The sequence below is a fragment of the Protopterus annectens genome, chromosome 12.part0, assembly GCF_019279795.1.
Source record: "Protopterus annectens isolate FY-2018-M chromosome 12.part0, PAN1.0, whole genome shotgun sequence".
NCBI lineage: Eukaryota > Metazoa > Chordata > Ceratodontiformes > Protopteridae > Protopterus > Protopterus annectens.
In genome coordinates this window covers 1,549,181,996-1,549,207,750 of record NC_056746.1, presented here as the reverse complement: position 1 = coordinate 1,549,207,750, position 25,755 = coordinate 1,549,181,996, and the positions used below count along the sequence as shown (strand labels likewise).

Here is a 25,755-nt window from a genome sequence, read left to right as displayed (position 1 = left end):
GATAGCTTTTCATCACCTTTAATTATATTCCAGTTCTTAATGGCCAAGTGGTCAAGTGAATATGTACAAAGAAAACTGACTTGATGGACTATAATGTAGTCAAACATGTTAGTTGACTGCTCACCAAGAAAGCCTTCATGGTAACTCAAATTTTTAATAGGGGTACCAACTAGATCAGATAGCAACGGTGTAAAATGCCCCATACTCCTTTTGTTTATAATTTCATTTTTTTCTATCAAATGTATGTTGAGATATTTGGCCCTTAAATGATGATATTAAAGGGTTTACACATACATATACATTCCTGGTTCACTTAGATAGATTATTGGATTTACTGTTTACGTTAATTTTTATTTATGGTTTCACTTACCATATTTATACATTCATATACATATATATTCATACATTGTTAAATTCATAGTTTTTAGTTAATAATTTGGTAATTTTGTTGAAACATTGTCATGTGTTTATAATATTTATTGGTGTCTGACATATATTCCTTTATGAGAATAAGATTTATATAGTAACTTATGGTTTATTTGATGTTGAGTGGCGAGGCTACTTTAAAATTTTCCTGCTTGTTAAGTAGGCTGACTCATCAACTTACTCAGCTTAATAGGATATAAGGAGAATCAAAACTGTTTTACAACTGTTTGTCTGAAGAAGGCAAGTTAATGTGCTTGCCGAAAGCGCTCACATTAAAGTTATTTTCTTTATTTTATTCCGTATTGGTGTGACAGTATTTATTTTTTGCCGGCTTTTATGGTTTCCTGCTGTGCCTGTTTTTATAAGTTATAGAGGATGCAAGCCTACTTGCACTGTCAAATATGGGGGCTTGAGTTTCCACTTTTATATTCTTATTCTGAGGTTGCACTCACTCAGCCAAACAAAAGACCCTTTTAAATGATTTCCATTTAATAGTTATACAGTTACATACAAAACAAAACAAAATATTACCCTTTATTATTCTCATGGAAAACCTTGCATCTGTCATCCCTACTGTGGGCAACATTTTGCCCCCACTTGAGACTCTTTATATTCACATATGTGAATGAGTCACTATAAATGATCTGCAAATATAAACGTAAATACCTGCACATGTTTCTTAAGTACTGGGACAGGAAACAATTCTCTGCCACCTACACTCACTCATATACCCAAAACAGCTCTTATCCTGCTTGTTTTCTCTCATAATTTTGGTATGTATTTTATGTATTTACTGCCACTTCCTAACAACCCATTCATTCATTTATTCATTCACCTATTACCTGCCTTACCCCATGCAGGGTTGTAGGTTCATTAAAGGCTATCCCAGCACTCAGTGGATGCAGGGTATAAAATATCATCCTGAGATGGATGCTAACCTATCATAGGATATGAGTGTGTACCCCCCCCGCACACACACACACACACATGTGCACATGCGCACACACACACACAGACTACACACACATAACTATGGATGGTTTTGGAAGAATGGAGTTTCTTCTACAGTACATCTCTAGAATGGGGATGAAATCAGATCACCTGACAAAACCCCATAAGGACTTGGGGAAGTCATACAAATTCTGCTTCTACTGAACTAGAGAACAAAGCACCGTAAGGCAGCAGTGCTGTTCACAGCATCATTATGCCATTCCTTCCTAACTGATGCAGCATTATTAATCAACTTAGGCTACATTTTAAAATTGTACTTTATGTCTGCTTACTATGCTATTTTATTCAATGCTGTGTTATACTGTCGTACAATGCATTATTTAATCTCTTTTTAATGTTGCCGAGAATTGTTTTTTTCTAAGTATATTTATTGTTAACTTTAGCAACATTTTAAAGCTTAATTTTGTGTAGCACTGCATTTGAGATACTGCGCTAGAGTGAATGATAATGTGGTAGTCTCAACAGTTTGTGATATATTGTTTGAGGTTCTCTTTCTATCCTCTCTAAAATACTTCCATCTATCTTTTGTGTGCTAAACACCATAATTGGTAACATTTTTTATTTTTTTCTCTCCTCAGCTAATACCCAAGCCTTGTATTTTTCCTCTCCATGCTGCCAGTGTACTGTTAAAAGTCCTGCATACTGAATAAACGGTTGCAACGAAAATTGCTCATCATTCACCTCTGTTATAGCTCATCCTGCAGCATCTTTTCTATCACTGCAAAGTGTGTTGGCTTAGTTTTTAAGTCTTAAAATATACTTATTTAAGGATTTATCTACTTTCTAAAGAGTTGGTATACTGGGGAAGCAGCTTGGCATCAAGGAACACCCCCCTTTCTTAAAATAATCTGTTAGTTTTCAAGAAACTTGTCTGTTAAATGCTGGACTAATCAGCCTGCTTCAAGACATTTCTTACCTGATAGTACTACACAATAAAACCTATTTTTTACTACTAACAGTATATAGCCTTTTTCTATTAGACATTTTACTGATTGTTTCTGGACTGTGCTTGCCTCTCCACTTGCCTCAACCCACTCTGTTCACCCTCGCTTCACATGGGCTCACTCCGCTCTCCTACCCTATCCCCATTTCCACCCACCCCCACTTTCCTTACACTTATTAACCTAAACCACACCTTTCTAACTCATTATCATACAACTTGCAGCTACCTCATCCAACACACCCCCAATCAAATTTTTTTCATTTTCTCCCCTCCCACCTCACTAACCATTATTTTCATCCTTCATATAACACTGTCACCTGAGTGGCCGTGGTGGTGCAGTGGTTAGCATTGTTGCCTCACAGCAAGAGGTTCTCCGGTTCGATCCTTGGCTGGGGTGCCTTCTGTGTGGAGTCTACATGTCCTCCCTGTGGTTGTGTGGATTTCCTCCAGGTGCTCCGGTTTCCTCCCACATCCCAAAGACATGCTGTAGGTAGATTGGACACCCTAAATTGGCCCTAGGCATGAGTGCATGCATATGTGTGCCTTCTGTGGAAGGTTGGGCACTGGGCTGGCAACTTGACACCATAAAACTCTACTGCCAATTATGACCAGACAGGTGATCTGCTGTGGCGACCCCTAACCGGGAAAAGCCAGAAGAAGAAGATGTAACACTGTCACCCCATCACTGTATCAGTACATTTATCTCTCTCTACTAAACTGCAGGCACCAATCCACCCATATTTTTCCTCCTAGTTCCCTACTATTTCACCCTGTCAGTTATCACTATTCTTTTGAGCAACTCTCTCCTACTCATTACCCTCTACCTAGCCTCCCACTCCACTTTCTTCATCACATCAAACATAACACACTACCCCCTCTTACACTCCCTATTATGACATACCTTACAAAACTAAATATCCATTTTCACATCCTTTCTAACCTCTACACTAACTGTAACGTATTGTTCTTCCACTATAAATATGTCCATACCCCAACCCTCCTTCCTATCCAGATTTCCTTTCATCGACTAATATCCAAGTTCAAACTCTCTCTCTCTTTCTAAACTCACTAACAGAAATCAAACTCCAAGTTGACATACATCCTAAACCAGGACCCACACAGCTACTCCCACCCAATAACACCCACCACATCTGCTAATGCTGCCCTCCACCTTCTTCCTCTAATAAATTCCAAATTAGACTTACTCATAACTAATTTTAACCTCAGAAGTTTCACACAAATAAAATTAATGAATTTCATGCAGCCTTAACTACCTATAGTCCTGATATAGTAATTATTACAGAGACATGGCTAAAACCCCACATTAAAGATGAGGAAATACTTACTAGTGGTTATAATGTTATTAGACAAGATAGGCTGAACAAGAGTGGTGGAGGCATTGCTATCATGTATAAAAATGTCCTCAAAATTGAAAAATTAATCTGTACTTCCCCAGATATATCAGAAGCAGAAATTCTAACTACCCAATTTGAAGTAAATCCACATAAAACCATCATAATTATTGACTCCTACCTACCACCAGGAAATAATCTATCTAACGTTGAAAGTCTTTAATCTTGGGCATCCTCTACTTTCAACCAAGAAACTATAGTGCCAGGTGATTTCAACTTGGACTGTCTATCCTGCTCATCTGACAACCCCTCCAATATTATCAATTTATTCAGTTTCACCCAAACTATAAACTTCCCCACTAGAATCGATAAACACACCAAGAAAGAATATATTTTAGACTGGATATTAACCAATAAGCCCAACTTTGCCAACCAGGCTGGGTGCCTCTCCAGTTCTCTCAGTGATCACTCCCCTACCTTTCTTCTAAGGAAATGCATTCACTCCCCCTGTAATGTCATTTTCAAGCACATACGCAACAAAATACATTTTTTTCTCCTACCATCTTACATTTCCTACTTCAAAACTGCAACTGGTCACCACTAAAACCACTCCACCTAGACCAAGTTGTACAATATTTTAATGATACCTTCCTCGACCTCCTTAATAACCTCGCTCCAACAAGAAAATTTTGCTCCAAAGCCAAAAAACTACCTTGGATAACCAAATATGCTAAATCTCTTATTAAATAAAGGGATAGAGACTGGACTGCTTATCAGACCTCCAACACCTCAGAAAACCACACCTCTTACAAGCAACTAAGAAACCTAACTAAGAAGCAGATATTATCTGACAAAAAGTCTTATTTTCTAGCTTGTCAGTAAAAACACATAAATAACACACAAAAATTTTGGCAAAACCTTAACTACAACCTCAACCCTGGCAAAACCTCTACCCCTGCAACATCTACAACAAATAGCACTGAACATATAGCATCCCAATTTAACTCTTATTTCATCACAACTGTCACCTCACTTTTAAACAACAGCAAATCTAACTAACCCCTTACAGTGCCTACCTCTACTAACTCTAAACCCAACTACTTCTATTTTAAACCCATACAAACCTCTTATATCAAAAACTCCTATCAAAACTAAAACCTACCTGTCTAGCAGCTGACCAACTCCATAATGACTTCTTAAAAACTGCTGCAAGCTCCATTGCCTATCTCATATCTATCCTAATCAATTGTTCTATCGCAGAACAATATGTGCCCATACTATGGACAATATCCAATATAATCCCCCTCCACAAGGGAGGCCCATCTACAGATCTATCTAATTATCAGCCCATTGCCATTCTCTACCCCTAGCCAAAATCTTAGAGAAATGTATCCATAAGCAGCTCCTAGACCACCTCACTACAAATAACCTCTTATCTAGTTCACAGCACTGCTTCCATCCAAAACACAGTACATCCACAGTCCTCATAGGCTTCACAAACTACATCAATCTCCTCAAAAACGATGGACAACTAGTCTCTACTATATTCCTTGATATGTCCAAAGCTTAACAGTCTAGCCTCCTTCAACCTCAACTCTACAGCTCTCAACTGGTTCTTTAGCTACCTTACTAATTAACAACAGGCAACTAAATAGGATAATAAACTCTCCACACTCCTCCCAGTCTCTGCTGTGGTTCCTCAAGGTTCCATCCTTGACCCTCTCCTTTTTATTATATTCAGAAATAGTCTAAGCACTGCCAATAAATCTTCCTTCTATTATTCAATATGCTGATGATGCTACTTTTATTTGCTCTACTCCCACACCCCAAGAACTCCAAGATAAACTGCAAAAGTCATTTCTAGATATTGAAGCTTATCTAAATGAACTTCAACTCATCCTAAACCCAAACAAAACAAAGTTAATGATCTTCTCTAACAGAAAATCCAAAGCAAAACCACCTCCTCTCTTCATCTACTCCACTAATGGCACTATAATAGAACCAGTTAACCAAACAAAACTACTTGGTGTCATGATAGGCAACAACTTAACATTCAATAAACACATATCACTCACAATAAAGAAAGTTCACATCAAACTTGGTGCACTATATAGGGCTAAACCTTACCTTACTCAAAATACCAGGCTAGCCACAGCCAGATCCCACCTCCTATCTACTCTTCTCTACTGTTCTCAACTTTTCACTAACGTGCACAAGTCTGCCTTACATCTGCTTGATTCCTGCTATAACAAAATAGCAACATTTGCTGCTAATATACCAACAGGACCCATCATTGCCTTGCTCTTCAAAAATTACACTGGCTTGAATTTCCCAATCTGTTATTGCTCAATCTGATCACCACTGCCCGCTGTATTATCCTCAAACCTGACAACTGCCCTGCACTTTCCAACCTAGTGCAACTAAATACCAACCCCAGGACCCTTAGATCATCTGATAAACTTATACTCAAGGTTACAAAGTCCCATAATTACTTTGGTGACACTCTTCTCCTTCAAAGTAGCCAAACAGTGGAACCTATTACTCCAGAATATCTTAAAAACCACAGATTGGCATAGCTTAAAAAACTCCTAAAGGAATACTTTACTCAACAATAGCTATGCTCCTGTAATACTCCTGGCTAGTTTCATATGTCTTCAATCAAATGTTTTCTATTCGGCTATCTTCTTGTCTTACTTCTACCAAATGAAAATGTCACAATGGTTTTTAGTTATATATCTAATGAGTTTCAAGAAATGTAATGTTTTCTGTTTTACATTCACCTTTTTGTGAATTGTGATTGTTGGCAACTGTCAAACTTTTTTGTATATTGTTTGTAAATCTTTTAAAATTTTTTGTAATGTTTTTGTACTATCGTTATGCAGCTTATCTCACTGGGTCTCCGCTGAAAATGGGCTACTTGCCCAGCCAGAGTCTACCCAGTTAACAAATGTAAAATAAATAAATAAATTAATAAAGTTAGTGCATGGTTTGCCCATTATCCCATAACTGCATGTATTATTGTCTGAAATTATAGCCGCATGATTTTACTATGTTTTATCTATGTTTGTAAACTTACTGAAAACTGCATATTATAATTATCTCTAAATGTTTTTATTGTTCCTAATATATTTGTACTCTGCTTTCTGGAGCTTTTCTCTCTGGGCCTCCACTGAAAATGGACATATATCCAGTCGGACTTTCCCGGTAAACAAGTGTAAAATAAAATAAATAAATATTATAAATATGTCCTTTTGTTACTACTAATTTTTAATTGTTAAAAAAAAAAAATTAGCAACTTAGCAAAAATATTACATCTATAACCTATAATATATTAATAGATTTAGAACCAGTGACAGTAGATGGACTGATAATCCATGTACAGCACAGTATTCATCAAATGATGGAATCTTTCACGGCTTTTCATTTTACGGTCTCATTCCATTTCAGTTGTAAGGCCTCCCTAAAATCTTTCCTGTCACTCTCCCATGTAATACCAAATCAGAATCTATAATATATTCTTGAAAGCCAACAATGTCGAATCCAAAATTGTTGACACGAGAATAGCGAATGCTGATAATCTCGAATGTGTAAATGGAAATCTCAATAAGGGGAGATTTCCATTTACTGCAATGTAGTGCAGTCTCGGAGTTGATATATTTAAGTAGCAGGGGGTGGGGGGTGCAGTGGGGCTTGCCCCCCTGCTTAAACCCATTAGGGTACTTTTTTCTTTTTTTTTTTTCTTTGTTCTTTTTATAAGTTTGACATTTGAAGACATCGACCATATGGTGTCGACCATATGATGTTCAATGTTTTCAACCGTCGATCTTATAATATAAACCCACCAAACCATACACTAAAAAAAAAATAAAATACTCTTTCCATGGTTTAAAGAAAAATCAGACCCTTAGATGTTCTTGGATATAATCAGTTCAGTAAAAGATCTCATCTATCTTTTGCTTACCTTTAGTCTCTATATTTCATATTAATTTATTAGTGGACACAGTTTTCATGGAAACTTATCTTTGATCCTCCAATAGCTTGTGAAGTTTTTCTATTTTTTCTCATTCCTGAGATGTCTCATTTGAATCGCAGCATCATACTGTGAAAATAGATTACAGCTGAAAGTAGAAACAATGATACAGAAACAAATGGTCTCCAAAGCTAGTATAAGCGATATCACATATTTGTGCAGATGTCCTTAATAATGAATAATGCTGGATCATTGTGGATATTTTTATTTCTTTATAACATAAATTTGAAACAAGCACTTTTGTGCCAAATTATGTTTTAAGTCTTCACTGAGCTGTTGGTACTCCATTTAATCTTATGGTATGCTTCTTATAAGCAAATCCTATTAATGGAAACTTACACAGAAAAACAAATATTCCTTTCTCATCACAACTAGGAACAAGATGAAAATAAAATTGCATTCATAGCATTTTATAAAATCCTTTATATGATGTTGGAGGAAGATACAGACTGGGTTAATGACAGATTTGTTGTATGTTTTACCTGTGGCAATGCTAGTTGGCATATTGCTCATTCATGTTGATTTTTAGTGATCTCTATAAAGATTTTAATCATGCTCTGAATTTGTTTTTATACCAATTTATTACATACAGGCAACCTAGCACATAATGTTTTTTGGTGTTATTGTGCATTTTATTTATTTTTCATCCTTTCTTCTTGTCTTCAGTTGTAGATCTATGCAAACCTTAGTTAAGTATGCTCCTTAAATAATGATTTTACAATAGTACTCTGTAGTGCAGGTGGATAAAGCCCTTACTATGATCCAAACTTGATTAGCATTTCAGACATTAAAAGAAATGCCAAAAGATTATAGAAATGGGCCAGATGATGTTGCCATGCCATCTTTGAAAGTGTTGGTCTAATCTACTGCACTGTCAACACCAAGAACATCAGTAGACATGTGTTATACAACTATTTTGACCAGGGATGCCTGCATGGTTACTATCAAGCTGCTTAGGGTAGTCTTAATAGGTGTGTGTACACATAGGGAGAAGGCAATGTAGGCTCTCTAAGATGCAAGTGCATCTGGCAGCTGCATAGGTGGGGGTTAGGATAATTAGAAAATCTCTCTCCAAACCAAAGTACAAGTTTCCTGTCCAGGGTACACTTGTGTTCATCTTTAAATATGGATGTCCTCTGTCTCTGAGATGGCGAAGCTAGATCCTTTAGAGAGCTGGAACAAAAGTAACCAAACAGAATTAAGGATCACAGAGGAGTGGAGATCGAAAACTAAAACACACTTCATGGCTTCCTGGATGATAGACACTAAACTATGACAGCTGTTTGCTCCAGCAACTTGACATCCAATAGCAGGCTGGCATTAAGCTAATTCCATTGAAAAAAGAGGGTCCATCCATGTGGTAATGTGAATTGTAAACTGCTAAAGTGAAACATGGGAAGAAATAGAGTAACACTTAAAAGAGACTTAAGGACCATCAGGCTTGTGGATCTTAAAGTACTTAGAAAAAAGAAAACAAAAGATATGTCAAAAGCACTCATAAATAAACAACTAAATGTATCAGTGTGTGCATAATACACAATGAGTTTTATTTTGGTTGAAACAGTACATTTGATGAACAGTTATACAAACCATTATGAACCTTGTGACACATACTCAAAGTGCTCATTTGTTTATATCAGTTCAATGTTTAAACAAGGCCAACAACTCCACTATTGTGAGGATAATGCTTTCCCTAAATGTTCTCAAGTAGACAAACACATAAATCACCCTAATTCCAAACAGATGGAAATCACTCACTATGCCTTAAAACCCAAGGCCATCCCCAAACGTGTTTCTATAGTTTCTTTATACTGTAACAAAACTAATTTCCCAGATTGCTTTCTTGTACTACTTCTGAAATACAAGTTATTTTCCTGGTGGTATTGGCAAGATGAGTGATCATTTAGATTTCCCCATTATATATCAGATTATAAACACGCATAGAGAAATACAGAGCCCTGATCTGGAATCATATAGGGGAAAGGAAAATATTAGCTGTCATGCTGGAGGTCTTGAGTTTAAGTCCCAAATGAAAACTAAACATTTTCTTTCGCCTCTATAATTCCCAATATACATCAATGATTTATCCTAGGATCTATGCCTTAACATTACATAGCTGGTAGCTTACATCCCAAAAAGTTTTTTTTATCCAAATAGTGTATATCATCTTTATTTGAACTATCATATTGTATATTATTTTCTAGCAAGACTTTTATTTCCTGCCGTATTTATTTTTTACTAATTAACCTGCTAAGACAGCACTGAAATAATAACTGTAAAAAAAAATTGCAAGATTAAAAGTGACAGAAAATTTAACAAATATTACTCATTCACATTATACATTGCAAATGGATTATATTATAATGTATGCAGAGTTCTGCTAACATAAGCAATCATTCCAAAACAAAACACGTGCAACACATATCTCACAAAGCCAGTGTGCCAAACAGTCACAGCCCTTAAGACTAAACAACACACTTGATACACTTGTAATAGGTGACTCTATCGTCAGGCACACTGACGTCCCGCTCACCAGGCTGAACAAGGAGAGGGTCACGGTGAGCAGCCTGTCGGGCGCTAGGATCCGCCACATAACACAAGCACTCAGGTCACTCCAAGGCAAGTACAAATATGACTCAGTCATTGTCCATGCTGGTGTGAATGACCTGAGACGTACCTCCCTGGACTACATGAAAAGAGACATAAAAGAGCTCTCTGAGCATGTAGCCCAGGCCAGTATGACCCTGACCTTGAGTAGCATCTTACCCTCACCAAGAATGATGCCACAATATGAAGATAAGATGATCAATTTCAACAATTGGCTTAAGTACTGGTGTCATTCAAAGGGGATCCAATGCCTGTCAGCTTGGGATGATATGCTCGACAAGCCACGATGCTTCGCTAGGGACGGCTTGCACCTGTCACCCCTGGGCTTTCGGATATTGGCAAAGGCTCTTGCTACCCCCATAGTGCCTTTTTAGGCAAGGCTCAAAAGACAAACCCACCTCCATAGGTATCACAAGGGATAAGAAACTAAGAGTAATGCTACTCAACGCCAGAAGTCTAAACCTCAAGATGCACTTTTCGAAACTCTCCTTAGCATGGAGAACATCGATATCTGTGCAGTGACAGAAACCTGGTTCAGGGCTCCCGAGAGCACCCCAGCACTACCAGGTTATACTGCATACCATGCTTTTCGGCCCCAAAACTTGGACCGAACCACAAAAGGAGGGGGAGTATCGATATTCATCAAAGATACCCACACCTCCAGGTTGGTGGCAAAGCACGAAGCATCAGAGACTATCCATGTGCAACTAACAGTGGGTAAAACTGCCTTCCAGTTTATAGCCTGCTACAGACCACCCTCCCAAACCCAGGAATCCCACTCGGCCTTCCTGAGAACACTGAAAAATATGAAGGTCTCTCCAAGCACCATTATATTGGGCAACTTCAACTACCCAAACATAGACTGGGAGCATTACTCTAGCTCCAATACCCTAGCCCAAAGGTTCCTAGAATTTATAAACTCAACTGCTATGGAACAACTTGTTACCACTCCCACAAGAGGGGAAAACATACTGGACCTGATCATCACCAACATGGGGGCTCTATGCTCCAGACCAGAAGTGTATCCTTCACTGGTAAGATCAAACCATAAACTAATCTCACTGGATATTCATATCCCAACTCCACCCCCTGCCCAGAAAACCACAGTGAAAAACTTCTCTAAAGCAAATTTCACACTCCTCAAAACTGAGGTGGAATCCTTCAAAGCCCCCGGGCCTGTGGGAAATACGTCCCAGACCGCAGAATCCTTTATAAACGCATTCTATGAACACCTTCAGGAATGCATGGATCATGCGATCCCAAATAAAACCAAGACCCAATCCTCCAAAGGCAGACGTCCTGTCTGGTGGACCCCAGCCATAAACAAACTATACAATAGAAGGAGGAAGCTACTAAATGATAGAGCAAAATCCCAAAAAGGGAAGGCATCACTGATCAGTATTAGCAAAAAACTACGGGCACACATAAAATTGCCTAAGGCCAGCTTTGAGAGAAAAATTGCACAGGACACTAAGGATAATCACAAGGCTTTCTTTAGTTATGTTAGGAACCTGGGTGGTAATTCCCAAATATGCTCAAAATTAGTCCAAAATGACAAAAAATACACCGAACCCACAGACATTGCCAACATCCTAGCTGACAGGTTCAGCGCAAACTTCTCCCCCCCCCTCCCCACCAAAAGGGCAAATATCTATCCCAGCAGAGTGCTGCCCCCCTGACATCTCAGATGCTCAGGTAAGAGCCGCCCTCTCCAAAGCAAAAAACACAGCATCAATGGGACCAGATGGTGTCCTGGGCTGCGTCCTACATGAACTCCAAGAAGAGCTAAACTCAAACATAAAACTACTGTTCAATCTCAGCCTTACTACAGGTTATGTGCCCAAAGAGTGGCGTACAGCAACAGTGGTCCCTCTCCATAAAGGTGGTGCTTCAACGGATCCTGGAAACTATCGCCCCATAAGCCTGACTAGCTTGGTCTGCAAAGCTATGGAAAGGATCATCATGGACCTCATAAATAAAGATATTGGGGACCTACAAACACTGGATCCTACCCAGTTCGGCTTTGTTAAGGGCAGATCCTGCCTCTTAAACCTGGTTGATTTCTTTGAAACAGTCACCAAGGCCATTGATGAGGGGAAGGTGGTCCACACAGCCTAGCTGGACCTCGCAAAAGCCTTCGATACAATACCCCACTCGGGCATTATAGATAAGCTCACCAGCTTAAATATAAACCCCTATGTCCCTAGATGGATTGCAAACTGGCTCAAGGACAGAACCCACATGGTTAGAATTGCTGGAGCCATGTCAGACTCAAAACCAGTTACAATTGGTGTCCCACAAGGCTCAGTCCTGGGACCTCTCTTGTTCGGTATATATTTCTCAGAGGTACAGGCCAACACGGAACGACTGTGGCTGACCAAGTTCGCAGATGACTGCAAACTGGGGGCCATAATCAACTCTCCAGCCGACACAAGCATCCTCCAAAAGGGCCTCATGGAAACAGACAAATGGTGCCAGAGCCATGGCCTCAAGCAAAATGCCAAAAAGTGTGTAGTCATCCCCTTTGGCAAAAACAAAGTGCTCACAAATTACCACATAGGTGGTAATCCATTAAGTACAGAAGAAGTAATTAGGGACCTGGGGACCCAAGTTGATAGCAATCTCTCATTTGACAACCACGTGGCCAAAGTGGTTAGAAAAACATTTTATATAGCCCACCTAATCATGAAGGGATTCCCATCTAGATCAGGGGAGGTCATCGTGCCTCTTTACTCATCCCTCATCAGGCCCATAATTGAGTACAATGCCCCTTTTGGGATGTACCTTACCAGACACCTGCAGCAACTGGAAAGACCCCAAAAGTACCTCACCAAGAGGATCAAAGGGCTCAAACAGATGTCATATGCTGCCCGGTTAAAGAAACTCCAGCTCTACTCAGTGGCATACCGCCTGTTCAGAGGCGATCTGTGCCTGATGTATAAAGCCATATCCAACCCGGAATTAATGGACATGCTGCACCTCAGAAAATCCAAATCCCATCGAGCTACGCGCTCGAGAGACTTGAACCTCAGCACTGAAATAAATAGGACATGCTAGAGGGACAGATTCATAACCCAGAGGCTCCCTTCACTCTGGAATAAAATCCCAGTCCAGGTTAGGCAGAGTCCCTCATTGACTCTCTTCAAGAGGAATCTTGATGAGTGGACGGGAGATCGTAGGTTTACCCCGGGTTTCACTTCTGTGTCACTGTTAGGCAGAGGCACAGTATACTAACCTCGAAAAAGGGCATAGCAAAATAAATTTAAAATGGGTGGCGAAAGCCAAACACATTCTGGCTAAGCTTATAAATGCCCTAGGGCAGATAGCCTAGTATGAATCTATGAACCTATGAACTGGGAGGGGAAGTACTGTGTGCAGGCACTTGGCTCCATTAACTAGTGGTCTAATGGTGGAAAATTCCTAGCAATCCTAGCAGTGGCCATGCATGCAGTTGTGTTGCTATAACTATCTTTTGTAGTGTTTTGTCAGACTAATACTTTGGCATAACCTTTCATTGGGTGCACTCTACCTATGATGCTGACTCAGAGCTATTGTGTGCACACATTTTGTCTCATTACGATTTGTATTTCCAACACGCATAATCCAAAGCACTATGTACAATATAAACCAATGTGGTGCAGATATTTTGACAGATTGGTTGAGAGGGTGCTGATGATCAGCAGCCAGCAGGGGAAATACTACTATATCTGTTTATCTATCTTTATATATGCTTTTTTAAACACTCAGTTTTTTCCTATTTTCTCAACCTATCTAGCTTCTTAGTTTCCATGTGGCACTAGTTAATTCCCTAATTTTACCTATTGCAGCCACCTGTCTTACCTCATGCATTCGATATTCCCCTTCCAAAGTTGAAAACTTTATTCATAACTGCACCTTACTTTTCAGTAGTGGCAGGTTATAGCTAGTTGCCAAATGACTGATAAATATATATGTATGTATATGGTTACATTGGACTTTTTCCTGTATGCATAATATCCTCATCTTTTCTAAGCTTGGTTGTGGCATACAATGTTCCATGCATGTTAAATGCACCAGTCATTCGTGCTTTTATCTGCATGTGCATTTTGTCTGCTGCTGCACTGTGCTGCCCTGGTCCCCTTAATTCTAGGAGGTTCTTCCATGGACTCTGACATGAGTTTTTTCTGCTGTGGTGGTCCCCTTACAAAACTTGTCTTGGTTATGCTTTAACTTTTGTATCCCATAGTTGGCATCTCTAGATATTTTGTTTTTCTATCTGTCTCTCCATCCATGGGAAAGTCTCTCAGCCCCTACAGACTTCACCTGAATGTGAAGTAATGGTAAACTTACTTGTACATTGTTTTTTTTTTTTTTTTTTTTTTTTTGCAATACATCACACTTTTCCAGGGTACATTTTGCAAGTCTGTAACTAACCTCTTTACCAATACTAACACAAATTCAGAAACAGAAACATACACGCCACAGAACAGCTGTATATCTACATAACATGTAAGAAATGCAGCTAGAGTCTGTTGTGGATTATGGCAGAAGGAGAACAGGGAATTATTTCACAATAAATTTGGATAGCAATATGGAAGTTATTGTACATGCTTTGCCAGCTCATTATTTTATGCTTATTGTCTTATTTTTAATTTCTTTTTTCAGGTTGGTTGCAAAGCCCTAGTATTTCCTACACAGTTTAAAACCCAGAATTATTATCAACTACTACTAAAGGCCTGCCCAGAGCTTGAGAGATCCATTCCTGGAGATATTCAGAGTGTAAGGTAAGAGTGAGCTGCAAACAAATGGTCAATGTAGAACATGTACTTCAAAATAAATAGGTAGCCTCCATGCCTCTCAAAATCTGGACAAGCCAGAAACAATGGGAGGCAACAGCCCAAAAATAAAGACTTTTTTAAATATTGCTCTTATAAACTTAGCAAAATTAATATGCTAAAAGGTTTTACATTTGCATGCATTTTCTGAAGAATATGAAGTTTGAAGCTCAAATGTCTGTCATTATTTAGTGACATTAATCCCCAATCATTTGCTAGAAAACCACAAATTTTGTGCAGGACAGACAAAAAATAAGAGGCAAAAATCTGGACATTCTGCAAAAATCTAGACAGTTGAGAGGTATGGTAGCCACAGAGAGGTAGGCTAAAATCTGGACCTCTGATTCCTTGTAAATGTACTGTTATTTTTTATTTGTACTGCTTCAATATTTCTTACATTTTGAATGTACCTAGATCATTTTCATAATATGTCATACTCATTATTTGCAATGCTAGTGATTGGGAATTACATGGCACACCCTAATGGCATTTTACATTTATCACTATCCAAAATCCTTTACATATGCATTCCAAAAGATATGGTGAGAGACTGATACTAGTTATAGACATACATTTTCCACAAAATGCACCACAAAGAATGTTGACTATTTCTGAAAAAGCAGCTGTCATAGTGATATTTTAATGCAGAGTTTTGCCCTAAGCACACATAAAAACACATATGCTGACACACTCATGAACAAAGGTCTGTTGTTTACTGTACTGAAATTTCCTACACAATACAGAAACTGTAATATCATATGTGAAACTGTAATATCTCCTTCCTGACAAGGAGGAGAAGCTGCCTTGCAGAACATCACTTTGTAATGTAGTACCACTTCAGAACCTGTAGAATTGCTTAACTGCATTTACTGCTAACCTATTTTACAAAGCATTCTGTTGCTGTCATGGTAAAGTACTCAAATGCCTGAGGTATATTTGATAATTGAAACCAGTTTGTATTCAGCAGCAAGCTTAATAAGCAAAAATCCCTATATGCCTGCTTTCACTTTCAATAAATAAATGCTGATGAGGGAAGGGTCCCAGTACAGAGCACTGTAAAACCCCTGGTAGTCCTTCTCTGACTAAAGGAAGTAGCCCCTATCATAACAATCTGGGTTTTATCAGAGGTCCAGTTGACCATCCATCAGATGATATGTAGGCTGAATAGTATCAAATGCCTTGGAATGTCCTTAGGCAGGATGGACTGCTATTTCTTATACAAGGTCTCAGTGACCCTTTCAAAGAAACTGACTAAGTTTAGCAGGCACAGTCTGTGTTTTACAAATCCAAATTAGTTTGGGTCCAAGTTTTGTAGACTACCAATGTCACTGTTTATCACTTTGGCAGTGTTGTACTCCATAAATTTACAGATGATTTTTGCATTAGGTCTCTACTTTCCTGGGTATGTACTTTGACCCACTCTTTTTAGTGGTACACTTTGATCTTTCTCTACACTTTAGAGACATAGCTCATGTATTTGAGGAGGAAGAAGTGACAGTTGAGGTAGTACAAGATGGGGAAAAGCTAGGAAAGGCAACGTCAAAAATATTATTATCCTTTGGCTGTGAATGTAACAGTTTGGTTGAGGGAATTGACATTAAAACTGAGGAATTATTGAACATATATGGTGGTGATCATATAGGAATACCAGTTTTGTAGTAATTCACTTTATTAAACATTAATTTGGTCAGGAAAGTGAACTGTAGATCGCTGATAACAAATGTTTGTTTTATCAAACATCCATATTAGAGAATGTTTATTTTGCCAAACTATACAAGTGGGTTGCTGTTAGGGGTGGGTGTGAGGGTGTAAGTGTTTGTGGGTTAGGGTTTGGAGTAAGATTTAGGGAAGGGGATAGTTTTAGTGTCATGTATGTGTGGTAATGTATGGTGAGTTTCAGGACTAGTGATTGGAGTGTGTGTGTGTGTGTGTGTGTGTGTGTGTGTGTGTGTGTGTGTGTGTGTGTGTGTGTGTGTGTGTGTGTGTGTGTGTGTGAGTGTTTACTGGTTAAGGTTAGAGTAAGGGATAGGTAAGGGGATAGTGTCAATGTTGTGCATGTTTGGATATGTATGTGTAGTGTCTCAGAGTATATTGTGTAGGGGTACTATTAGGGATTTTTTTATAAGATAATATATTGGGGAAGGCAGGTTTAGCTGTAACACAAATGAGTTAGCTAGAGCAGGGAGGTGTGGTTCCTCTACCCATCCTTAATTGTATGTGTTAACCCTTTCCATTGTCCTGCCCCAACCTCAACTGCGCAGATTATGTTTTAAAAAAAAACCCTTCCCTAACAGTTCCATTTTACTAACAAAGGGTGTCTGCAGTTACTATTAGTTGTTTTCTTTTTCAGATTCACTGACAGGAAAATGAGAGCATTCATTCTTGTTTTTTCAGTCAGTGTGACTTCAGGAAGTAGATTTTTCAGCAAATTGATTTGTTGACCTGTAGTGGTCAAAGAAAGTGGTGTTGATTTTCTGCAAGATGACAAATTTAAACAAGTATTCACCAGTGGGGTAGTTAAAGTGGCCATAAAGTCACCCATAATAAGCATATGCAATTCAACATGGAGTTTTCAATCTTAGATAAGAAGCATACTCAGATGGACCTTCAGTTGACAGTAATACGGTATACTCCATTTCAATAAGTCATCTGGACTTCTACAAGTTTAAGTATGGCATTACACAGCATTCAACTTAAAACAATGGGTTTCCTAACAAATACAGTCATGGTAGCCACTTAACCCTGGGAAGGAAAGAATGCTTTCTTTGCACTGGAACCAAGTATCTTTAGCTAGAAAAAATATATATGTCTTCAAAGTAGAGGAAGATCTCAATCTCTAAAATTTCTGTTCATGCTTCTAGCATTAAACAGTGCTAGTTTCGTGTCATCCAAATTAGAATTTGCTATGTATGTTTGCCCATGACTTGAAATCTGCCCAAAAATGTCACTATGGAGTCACCAGAATCTTTAGCAAACATTCAAAATCTATGAAATGAGAGGTGCAACCCCCCTGGCAAAGATGGAGGATGTTTTGGCCAACTTATCTTAGACAGATATGTGCTGTATCCCACCTAGGGTGACCTTAGTTAACTCAACAACTGTTGTAACCAATTGTTTTATTTTTAAACTTTGGCATAATTCTAAGTCAGGGAAGCACCATGTTCAGCACCAGTGTCTTTTATTCCCTGGAGACAGAGGAAGAGAGATCAATGCTGTCTCTGTCCATCTCCACCAAGATGGAATGCCTATGATCTTTCACCTCCCACATGTGCAATCACAAATCATGATCTTTGAGATGTTGAGGGGACCAGAGGGCTGTTGTTACATCATTAATTTTATCCTCAGATAGAAGGTTTACTGTCCCCACCCCTCATTCAGTCTGGTGAGCACAGTGTTGGTATGCTTAACTCCAGAAATACCAGAAACAAGGATCTTGTGACTCTCCATAGGTCTATGAAACCTTAGGGGTACAGACTCACATTTGTGGTGACTGCAATGGAAGTACAGAAGTACAGGAGGAAGTATGTTTGGACATATAACTCCTTAGGTGGTGAGGTTCTGTACATAGTGGCCTGGAAATCCTAGAGAGAGATTCTTAACCAACCCATGTTGATTGAGTGTTATGTTGCTGTTTACTCATTCTAAGTGTTGTGGAGAGCTGCACCTCCAAACTATTGCAGAAATTACATCTGTATCCAGTGAAATCAGTTTGGTCAAGAAGTAAAGGGATACCATTAAACATGAAGCAGTTGCTATACTGTCTCAAAACTCCCAGAGCAAGCAGAGGAAAAGATGCAAACTGTGAATCCTGGATTAAATAGCTATTAGCCCTAAGTCCAATATTAAGTGCTGTGATCAAACTGCTTAGAAAGATTAAAAGATGGGCTTGCAGAGTGTAAGTCCTACAAATTAGCTAATTCAGAACATTCTCTACAATTAGCATCACAAAAAACAACTAAATATAAATGCTTACAGAAATACAGTTAGGAAGCATACACAGGAATTTTGCAATTCTGGTGACATATTTGCAAGGCATGCTAGATGCAGATGGCTAACTTGACAAACATCAATTGAATATAAGTTCCTAAGCAAGTACAGTTATTTTTTACTTATTTATTTTACTTATTAACGGCTGCAAACAAAAGTAGATAATTATATATAGCAGGACAAATTAATATAACTAACTGGCTTAAATGATGGTGGAACAAATCATCTAGGGAGATGGAGATAACTAGTTACAAAAATGGCTGGTGAATATTGTAAGGGTCAGCAACCAGCAAATAGTATGCCTTAAGCAAAGACCACTATAATTATTATCAAGTATTATCTAAACCCTGGTTAAGCTAGACCCATTGCAATTTGGCTATGCAAGGGGCAGGTCCTGCTTGCTGAATTTTGTCACTGTCTTTCAGAAGGTCACTTAAGCAGTCGAACTTGATTACACTATCCATTCTACCTACCTCTCTTAATCTGGTCAAGGCATTTCATACCACATGATGGGATAGTTTATAAGTTGATGGCCTTCACTGTAAGATGGATAGCCAACTGGATTAAGGACAAAATGCACATTGTCCAAGTGGGTGATACCTCCTCAGACAGAGAGAAGATAACTAGCGGTGTCCCCTAGGGATCTTTGCTGAACCCCCTTCTGTCTGGCATCTATTTTACAGAACTCCAAACTGACAACAGTGACCTCTGGTTAACAAAGTTTCCTGACAACTGAAAATTGTGGTGGTTGTCAAATTCCCTTTGGATACATATATTCTCCAAAACAAACTAACTAAAGTCAATTCCTGGTGCAAAGTATAAGGTCACTAACTAAATTTCAAGAAATGCAGCATCACCCCTGTTGACAAGAATAAACACTATGCATCCTACTGCATTGAAAACAAAATGTATTACCATGCAAATCAGTGATCACGGACTTGGCACATGTATTAATATCTCTACCTCCTTCTTCATTTCACAACTAATTGCCAAGGGCAACTTTACCAAAATTAAGAAATCACAGTCCCTCTGTTTTGTGCCCTAGTCAAACCTATTATTGACTATAATGTACCCTTAAAATATATTTAACTAGACATATTTAAAATAAAAAAAACACAAACGTTCCGAAAAAAAGGGATCTCAATGGTCTAAAAGACCTTAGCTACCAGAAGATACTGGAGTCCTTATCCTTGTACTCTGTGTTGTACAGGGCCCTGAGGGGAGATTTACACCTAGCTTGCCTTGATTGCAGGGACCTTAAGTCTCCAGTTATTCTTGATCTTCTTTTCCTCAGCAATAGAGCTGTGCTGACAACACCAGAAAACAGATCTAAACTTTCATCAATAAAACTAGATATGGAGAGAGAGAGATTTATCACCCAACTTCTCTCTTTGCACTAAAATAGAGTCCCCCAGCATGTCAAGCAATGTGATTACCTGTCATTCTTCAAACATAGCTTGGACAGTTGGATGGATGCCATTTAACAAACACCAGGATTCACAAGCATCACACTCCTTGCAAAAGGTGGCAGAGCCTGATTGAAGATATTGGCAAGGTGTGCATAGCCTCTGGTTGGACTTGTCTTGTATATGCTATAATCCTATAATGCATTATATAACACAAGGTAGATGTGCAAATAAAATTAAATATAGTTCACAATGTGACACAACTGATGGTGTGATCAGTCACAGTGCAGGACGTGACATATTGTGAGTAAAGAATGAAATACAAAAAGGATATCCTGAACTGCACAGTACACCTAAACACAATAAGAGGAGGTGCACAATAGTGCCCAGTTTACTTGCAAAACACAAAAGAAGGCAGTAGTTAGCAAAAAGAGAAATACCACCAAAAGAGAAACCATTAGCTGGCAGCAACAGTAACCTGTTAGAAACTGAAAAAGAAAATCAAGGTTACATCAACTTGAAGAAAAGGGGAATGCTGACACCGCTGATTTCTAAACATACCACCTCCAGCTCAGATAAAATGGAGAAAATACATTTCACTTTTCTTCGTGTCAGTCTTCCTTGGAGTATATTTAGAGACTGGGTATGGGAGCAGAGCCACCACATAAAAGGGTGCAGATAGAACCATACCCCCTGCCAAAATAAATAAATAAATAAGTAAGTAAGTAAATACACAAATAAATAAATCATTATTTAAATACTATCTGTTGTATTTAATCTATGCAGTGGTCAAATGGGAGAGTGAGATAGTGTGGCCATTAAATTGGATACTGGGCAATTTGACTTTGGCATGTAAAAGTGTACCCTACAAAGATGCACAAAATGAGACAATATTACATTCATTCTCAGTGGGTATTTCAAGAATGTCCAAACTTAAATTTTTATCAGTGTATAAAAAGGACTCTATGGTTGTGGATGATAAATAGCTGCTGATTATTTGTCTCTTCCAGTATACTTGGAGATGACATCTATGTGATCTCTGCAATGCAAAATTATTATAAAACTTGCATCTATGATTTTATACCTTTGGTTACCAGGTACACCCATTGGGCAAAGGTGTGTCTTTTCACGTGTGACCTGGGAGTACCATTTGATTGTGTGACTTGCTCAATTTCACATTGGAGTTGGAAGAAATGTAACCTTTTAGTGCCAGAACAGCTATTTGAATGATTTGTTTTATTGTTTCCTTTTTTCTTGTTAAATTAACAAAGTCATGCCTAAAACCAGTCCACTGGTCTAAACCAACTAGCCTAGGATAGACTAAATTAATAAATAAATTGAATTACTAATACAAATTTCTTACTATAGCTAGAAACAATGTCCCACATTCACTACAACCAAGCATAACATAAAATACTACGCAGTCTGCTCCCAAATGCTTGTATGAGTGCACATGCACTGCAACAATATGGTGGGCATTGTGCTTTACTCTTGTGCACCATTAATATATGTCTGTCTGTGTCTGGCTGCCTTGAACACCATTCTGGCACAGGGTGCATAGTACTGTTTGCTGTATATCTTCAGCATACAAGTGGTAACCCCTTTTGCAATAGCACCCTGTCTGCTTATGGTTTCTCAGTTTAATTTCTCCAGGACGTTTGGGTTTCTAATACCATGATGGGAATGGGCTCCATTCTTATATGAGGGCATAATTAAAGTTCATAGAATTTGTACTGTTTCAAGCTTTTTAAAAGATTTTAAAGTTTTATTAATTAACATATTTACAATATTTACAAAGAAAGGAAGAAATTCAACATCACATACTGTTATACAATGCTAGGAATATATTGAGTTGTCAACATAATCCTACACAATTAACATATTAAGAGTCTTGGTATTTCAATAGCAATATACCAAAGCTATCCCAATCACAAAAAGTCTTAGTATCACTTAAAGATCTTATTTTGATCACTTCTTTTTCACTTTTACATAGTATTTCTGTAAAATTTAAAAATTCTTTGCAGTAGGTTTTCTTATAGTAGATTATCTCCAAAGTATAGTAGTTCCTCTCCTCTTTTTGTTAAAAGAAGCAGATGATAACACTTTGTAAGCTAAGTTATTTAAATATTGTATAACTTTATCTATAATACGAGTGTCTTGCAAGAATATAATGCCTCCTGTATTTAATTTTAGATATCTCATTAACAATTTCCTTTTGTAGACATTATTTAATCCATTTACATTAATAGATACTAATTTAAAATTATCCATACTGTGTATTTAAAAATATTTATTTTAAAAGATAATATGACTCATTTATCCACCACATTAATTCAATTGTATATGACTCTAATGCATTCCTATAACTACCTTAACATTCCACATTTTTTTAAATTCTTCCTTCTTACAAACTAAAATTTGTAAATAAAAACAATAACGTCTACAACTGAAACTGTATATATTACTAATAAAACACAATGTACCACGTGTAGATCAATGTGTGTATGTCTCTTTAAGAAGCTATCCAAAGGCTTGCACAAGTATATAAATACTGAGCACATGAAAGCCTGACTGCCATTTTCTAGTAAGCTTTTGAGATGTAAGCATGTATGTATGTGAGGTCTGTCTGTTAATAAGTTTTATATTTAATGATGCTGCTATCCATCCTGATATGTTTCTATGTAATAAAGCATCTTAAATGAACTACCCCACCTGCTTTGTCTTCTGTGTATAGAGAGATGAGTGACATGGGGTCAGGAGAGCCATGGTTGAAATGAATTATGGCCAGAATGAACTCCAGTTTCTCAACTTTGAATCTGAGAGGCATTTAGCTAGTATTACATGAATATATAGAACTGGGCCATCCCTACTGCATGTATAATTCGCAAAACAGGTCAGAAACGAATTTCAGATGTTAAAACTTGCTCAAACTATTTCTTATTCATAAAATATAAAAAAAGCATACAGAGTGCTCTAAACGATAGTAAAATAAGTCAAAATGTCTGCTATTGATAGAAATATTTGAATTACTACTGAAAATGTTTGAAATAAAGTCTGAATTGCATAAAACAAAATGAATAAAATAAAGGGAAGCAACCACTTTTTTTTGCAAAGCACGTATTTTCATATTAAATAAAGCTATCCAAGTTACCAGAAGTGCGTGAAGTGTTTGCATGTTTGTGCAGTATCACAGTACAGTTATTTCACAAATATAGCCATTCCAGAGCATATTTCACAAAATATAGTATTTTGAAGAGTTTATTGTGTATTTGTGTGTTACTGCAAGCTGCAAAGAGGCAACTTAGTCATATATAATTACAAGGACCACATTTTCAGTATGTCTGCACATCCTTTGTTGGCATGGCTGAAGGATTTTGAAAACTCAGTGCATTTGTGTTGATAATGATATTGCAGAGAACTAGAGAGTGTTTGAGCAAGAGTACGGCATTTTCATACAGGCTGCATTTTCTGATAAAGACGACTGTACAATGGAATTTATTCTGCTTAATTTAGCTGAGTCAGGAGCCATTGAAAAGGAATGTTCATTTGTGTATGCACCTGCTATCTTTGCTGGAGAGGGGGAAAACCATCATATTGTTGTACCGGCTGAGTCAAGGGAGGATGTTGAGTGCTTAAAATGTAAATTTAGAGAAATGTGTAACCCACAGTCAAACATTACAATGGAAAGACACTTATTTTACAAAAAAAGAATCAAAAGCCTGGTGAAACTTTTTCAGCATATATAACTGACTTGAGAAATAAGGGTCTATATCACCCAAATGAAACAGCTAAACATCAAACACCATTTTATCGACTGCTAAATACTGAACTATCATTTACGGAATGGCAAATTCACCAATTTTTTCCTAGAGAAAAAAATCTCTTGGCCAACCAGGAACAACATACCTCTTCAAACATTGCAAAGTGAGGGGCTTCACCCCCCACACCCCCCATAACTAAATATACCAACTCCAAGATTGCACTACTGTGGGGAAAAGGACAAATTCATGATGACAGCCAAGTGATTTTTTTTTCCTAGGAAAAAAAATTGGTGAATTGTCCGTTCGCGTAAATGGTAGTTTGATATTTAGTGGTCGATGAAACTGCATTCGATGTTTAGCCATTTCTATTAGATAATATAGATCCAGAAATAAGGCTAAAATGTGCATATTTGGTGATTTAAGGGATGAGTTGATAAAGGACAGATGTGTGTAGTATTAAAGATGATGCTGTGAGAAAGTGTTTGCTTCATAACAGTGATTTAACTTTAAATAAGGCCATTGAGATTTGTCAGATATATGAGATCACAGAAAAGTACACAAATATGCTTACAAATGAGAAAGGCATGTTTTCAGTAACTTCTAAGGCTCACATTAATAGCATGCAGCACATGGTAAAAAAAACAAGCCCAAGCACATGTGAGCAACTGTAGCCCCTGCAACACTCACAGGTAAACCCCAGAGTTTTCTAGCAAGTTCCAGAGCTCGCACAGCCTCAATGAAGCATAAGACAGGGGTCCAGGGAAGTAAATAGTGTGGGAAGAAATAGCCAGGGAATTTTTATGGCTAGGCTTGTATAGGCCCTAGGGCTGATAGCCTAGTACCAACCTATGACCCTATGAACCTATGAGTAAGTCAGTTAACTCAACCCAGTTTCATTGCCAACTGTCATAACTGTGGTAGCAGCCATGAATCTTAAAGAGAAAAATCCTTAGCTTTTGGTCAACAATGCCACAAATGTAATAAATGGAATCATTTCAAAAGATTTTGTAAATCAGAGGCCACACATTCTTTTATTAAAAGGGAACATTTTAAGAAACAAGCTGATCAGTTAGAAAGATGAAGCCCTACTTAGATTTATGGGCCAAGAATGAAGTAAGTTGTAGTGTTCGGATAAATGGCAAACCAATAGAGTTCAAAGTTGATACTGGCTCAAAGTGCAATGTAATGTCACTAGAAACATTTGCTAGAGTATGTGCCGGTGAAAGGCTTGATTTGACAAAGTGTGCGAAGCTTGTTGCTTATGGTTGTGAATAAATTCAAATGGAAGGCTTAGTAATGCTTTCATGTTACTTTGCTTGGAGAAATTACAGCTTATTATTTTATGTGGTCAAGAGGTACATCCAGTCATTGTTAGGGCTCAGAGACAATTTGAAAATGGGACTGCTTTCATTTAATAA

General features: G+C 37.9%; 1 protein-coding gene across 1 annotated transcript in view; it reads left to right on the top strand.

Annotated features, from left to right (window-relative positions):
• Window positions 1-25,755, top strand: part of LOC122817287 (medium-chain acyl-CoA ligase ACSF2, mitochondrial-like) — a 1,325,947-nt gene that overhangs the window by 414,233 nt on the left and 885,959 nt on the right. The window contains exon 5 of the mRNA XM_044090513.1: window positions 15,014-15,132. Coding sequence (XP_043946448.1) covers window positions 15,014-15,132 — 119 coding nt within the window. The remainder of the gene's footprint in view (window positions 1-15,013; window positions 15,133-25,755) is intronic.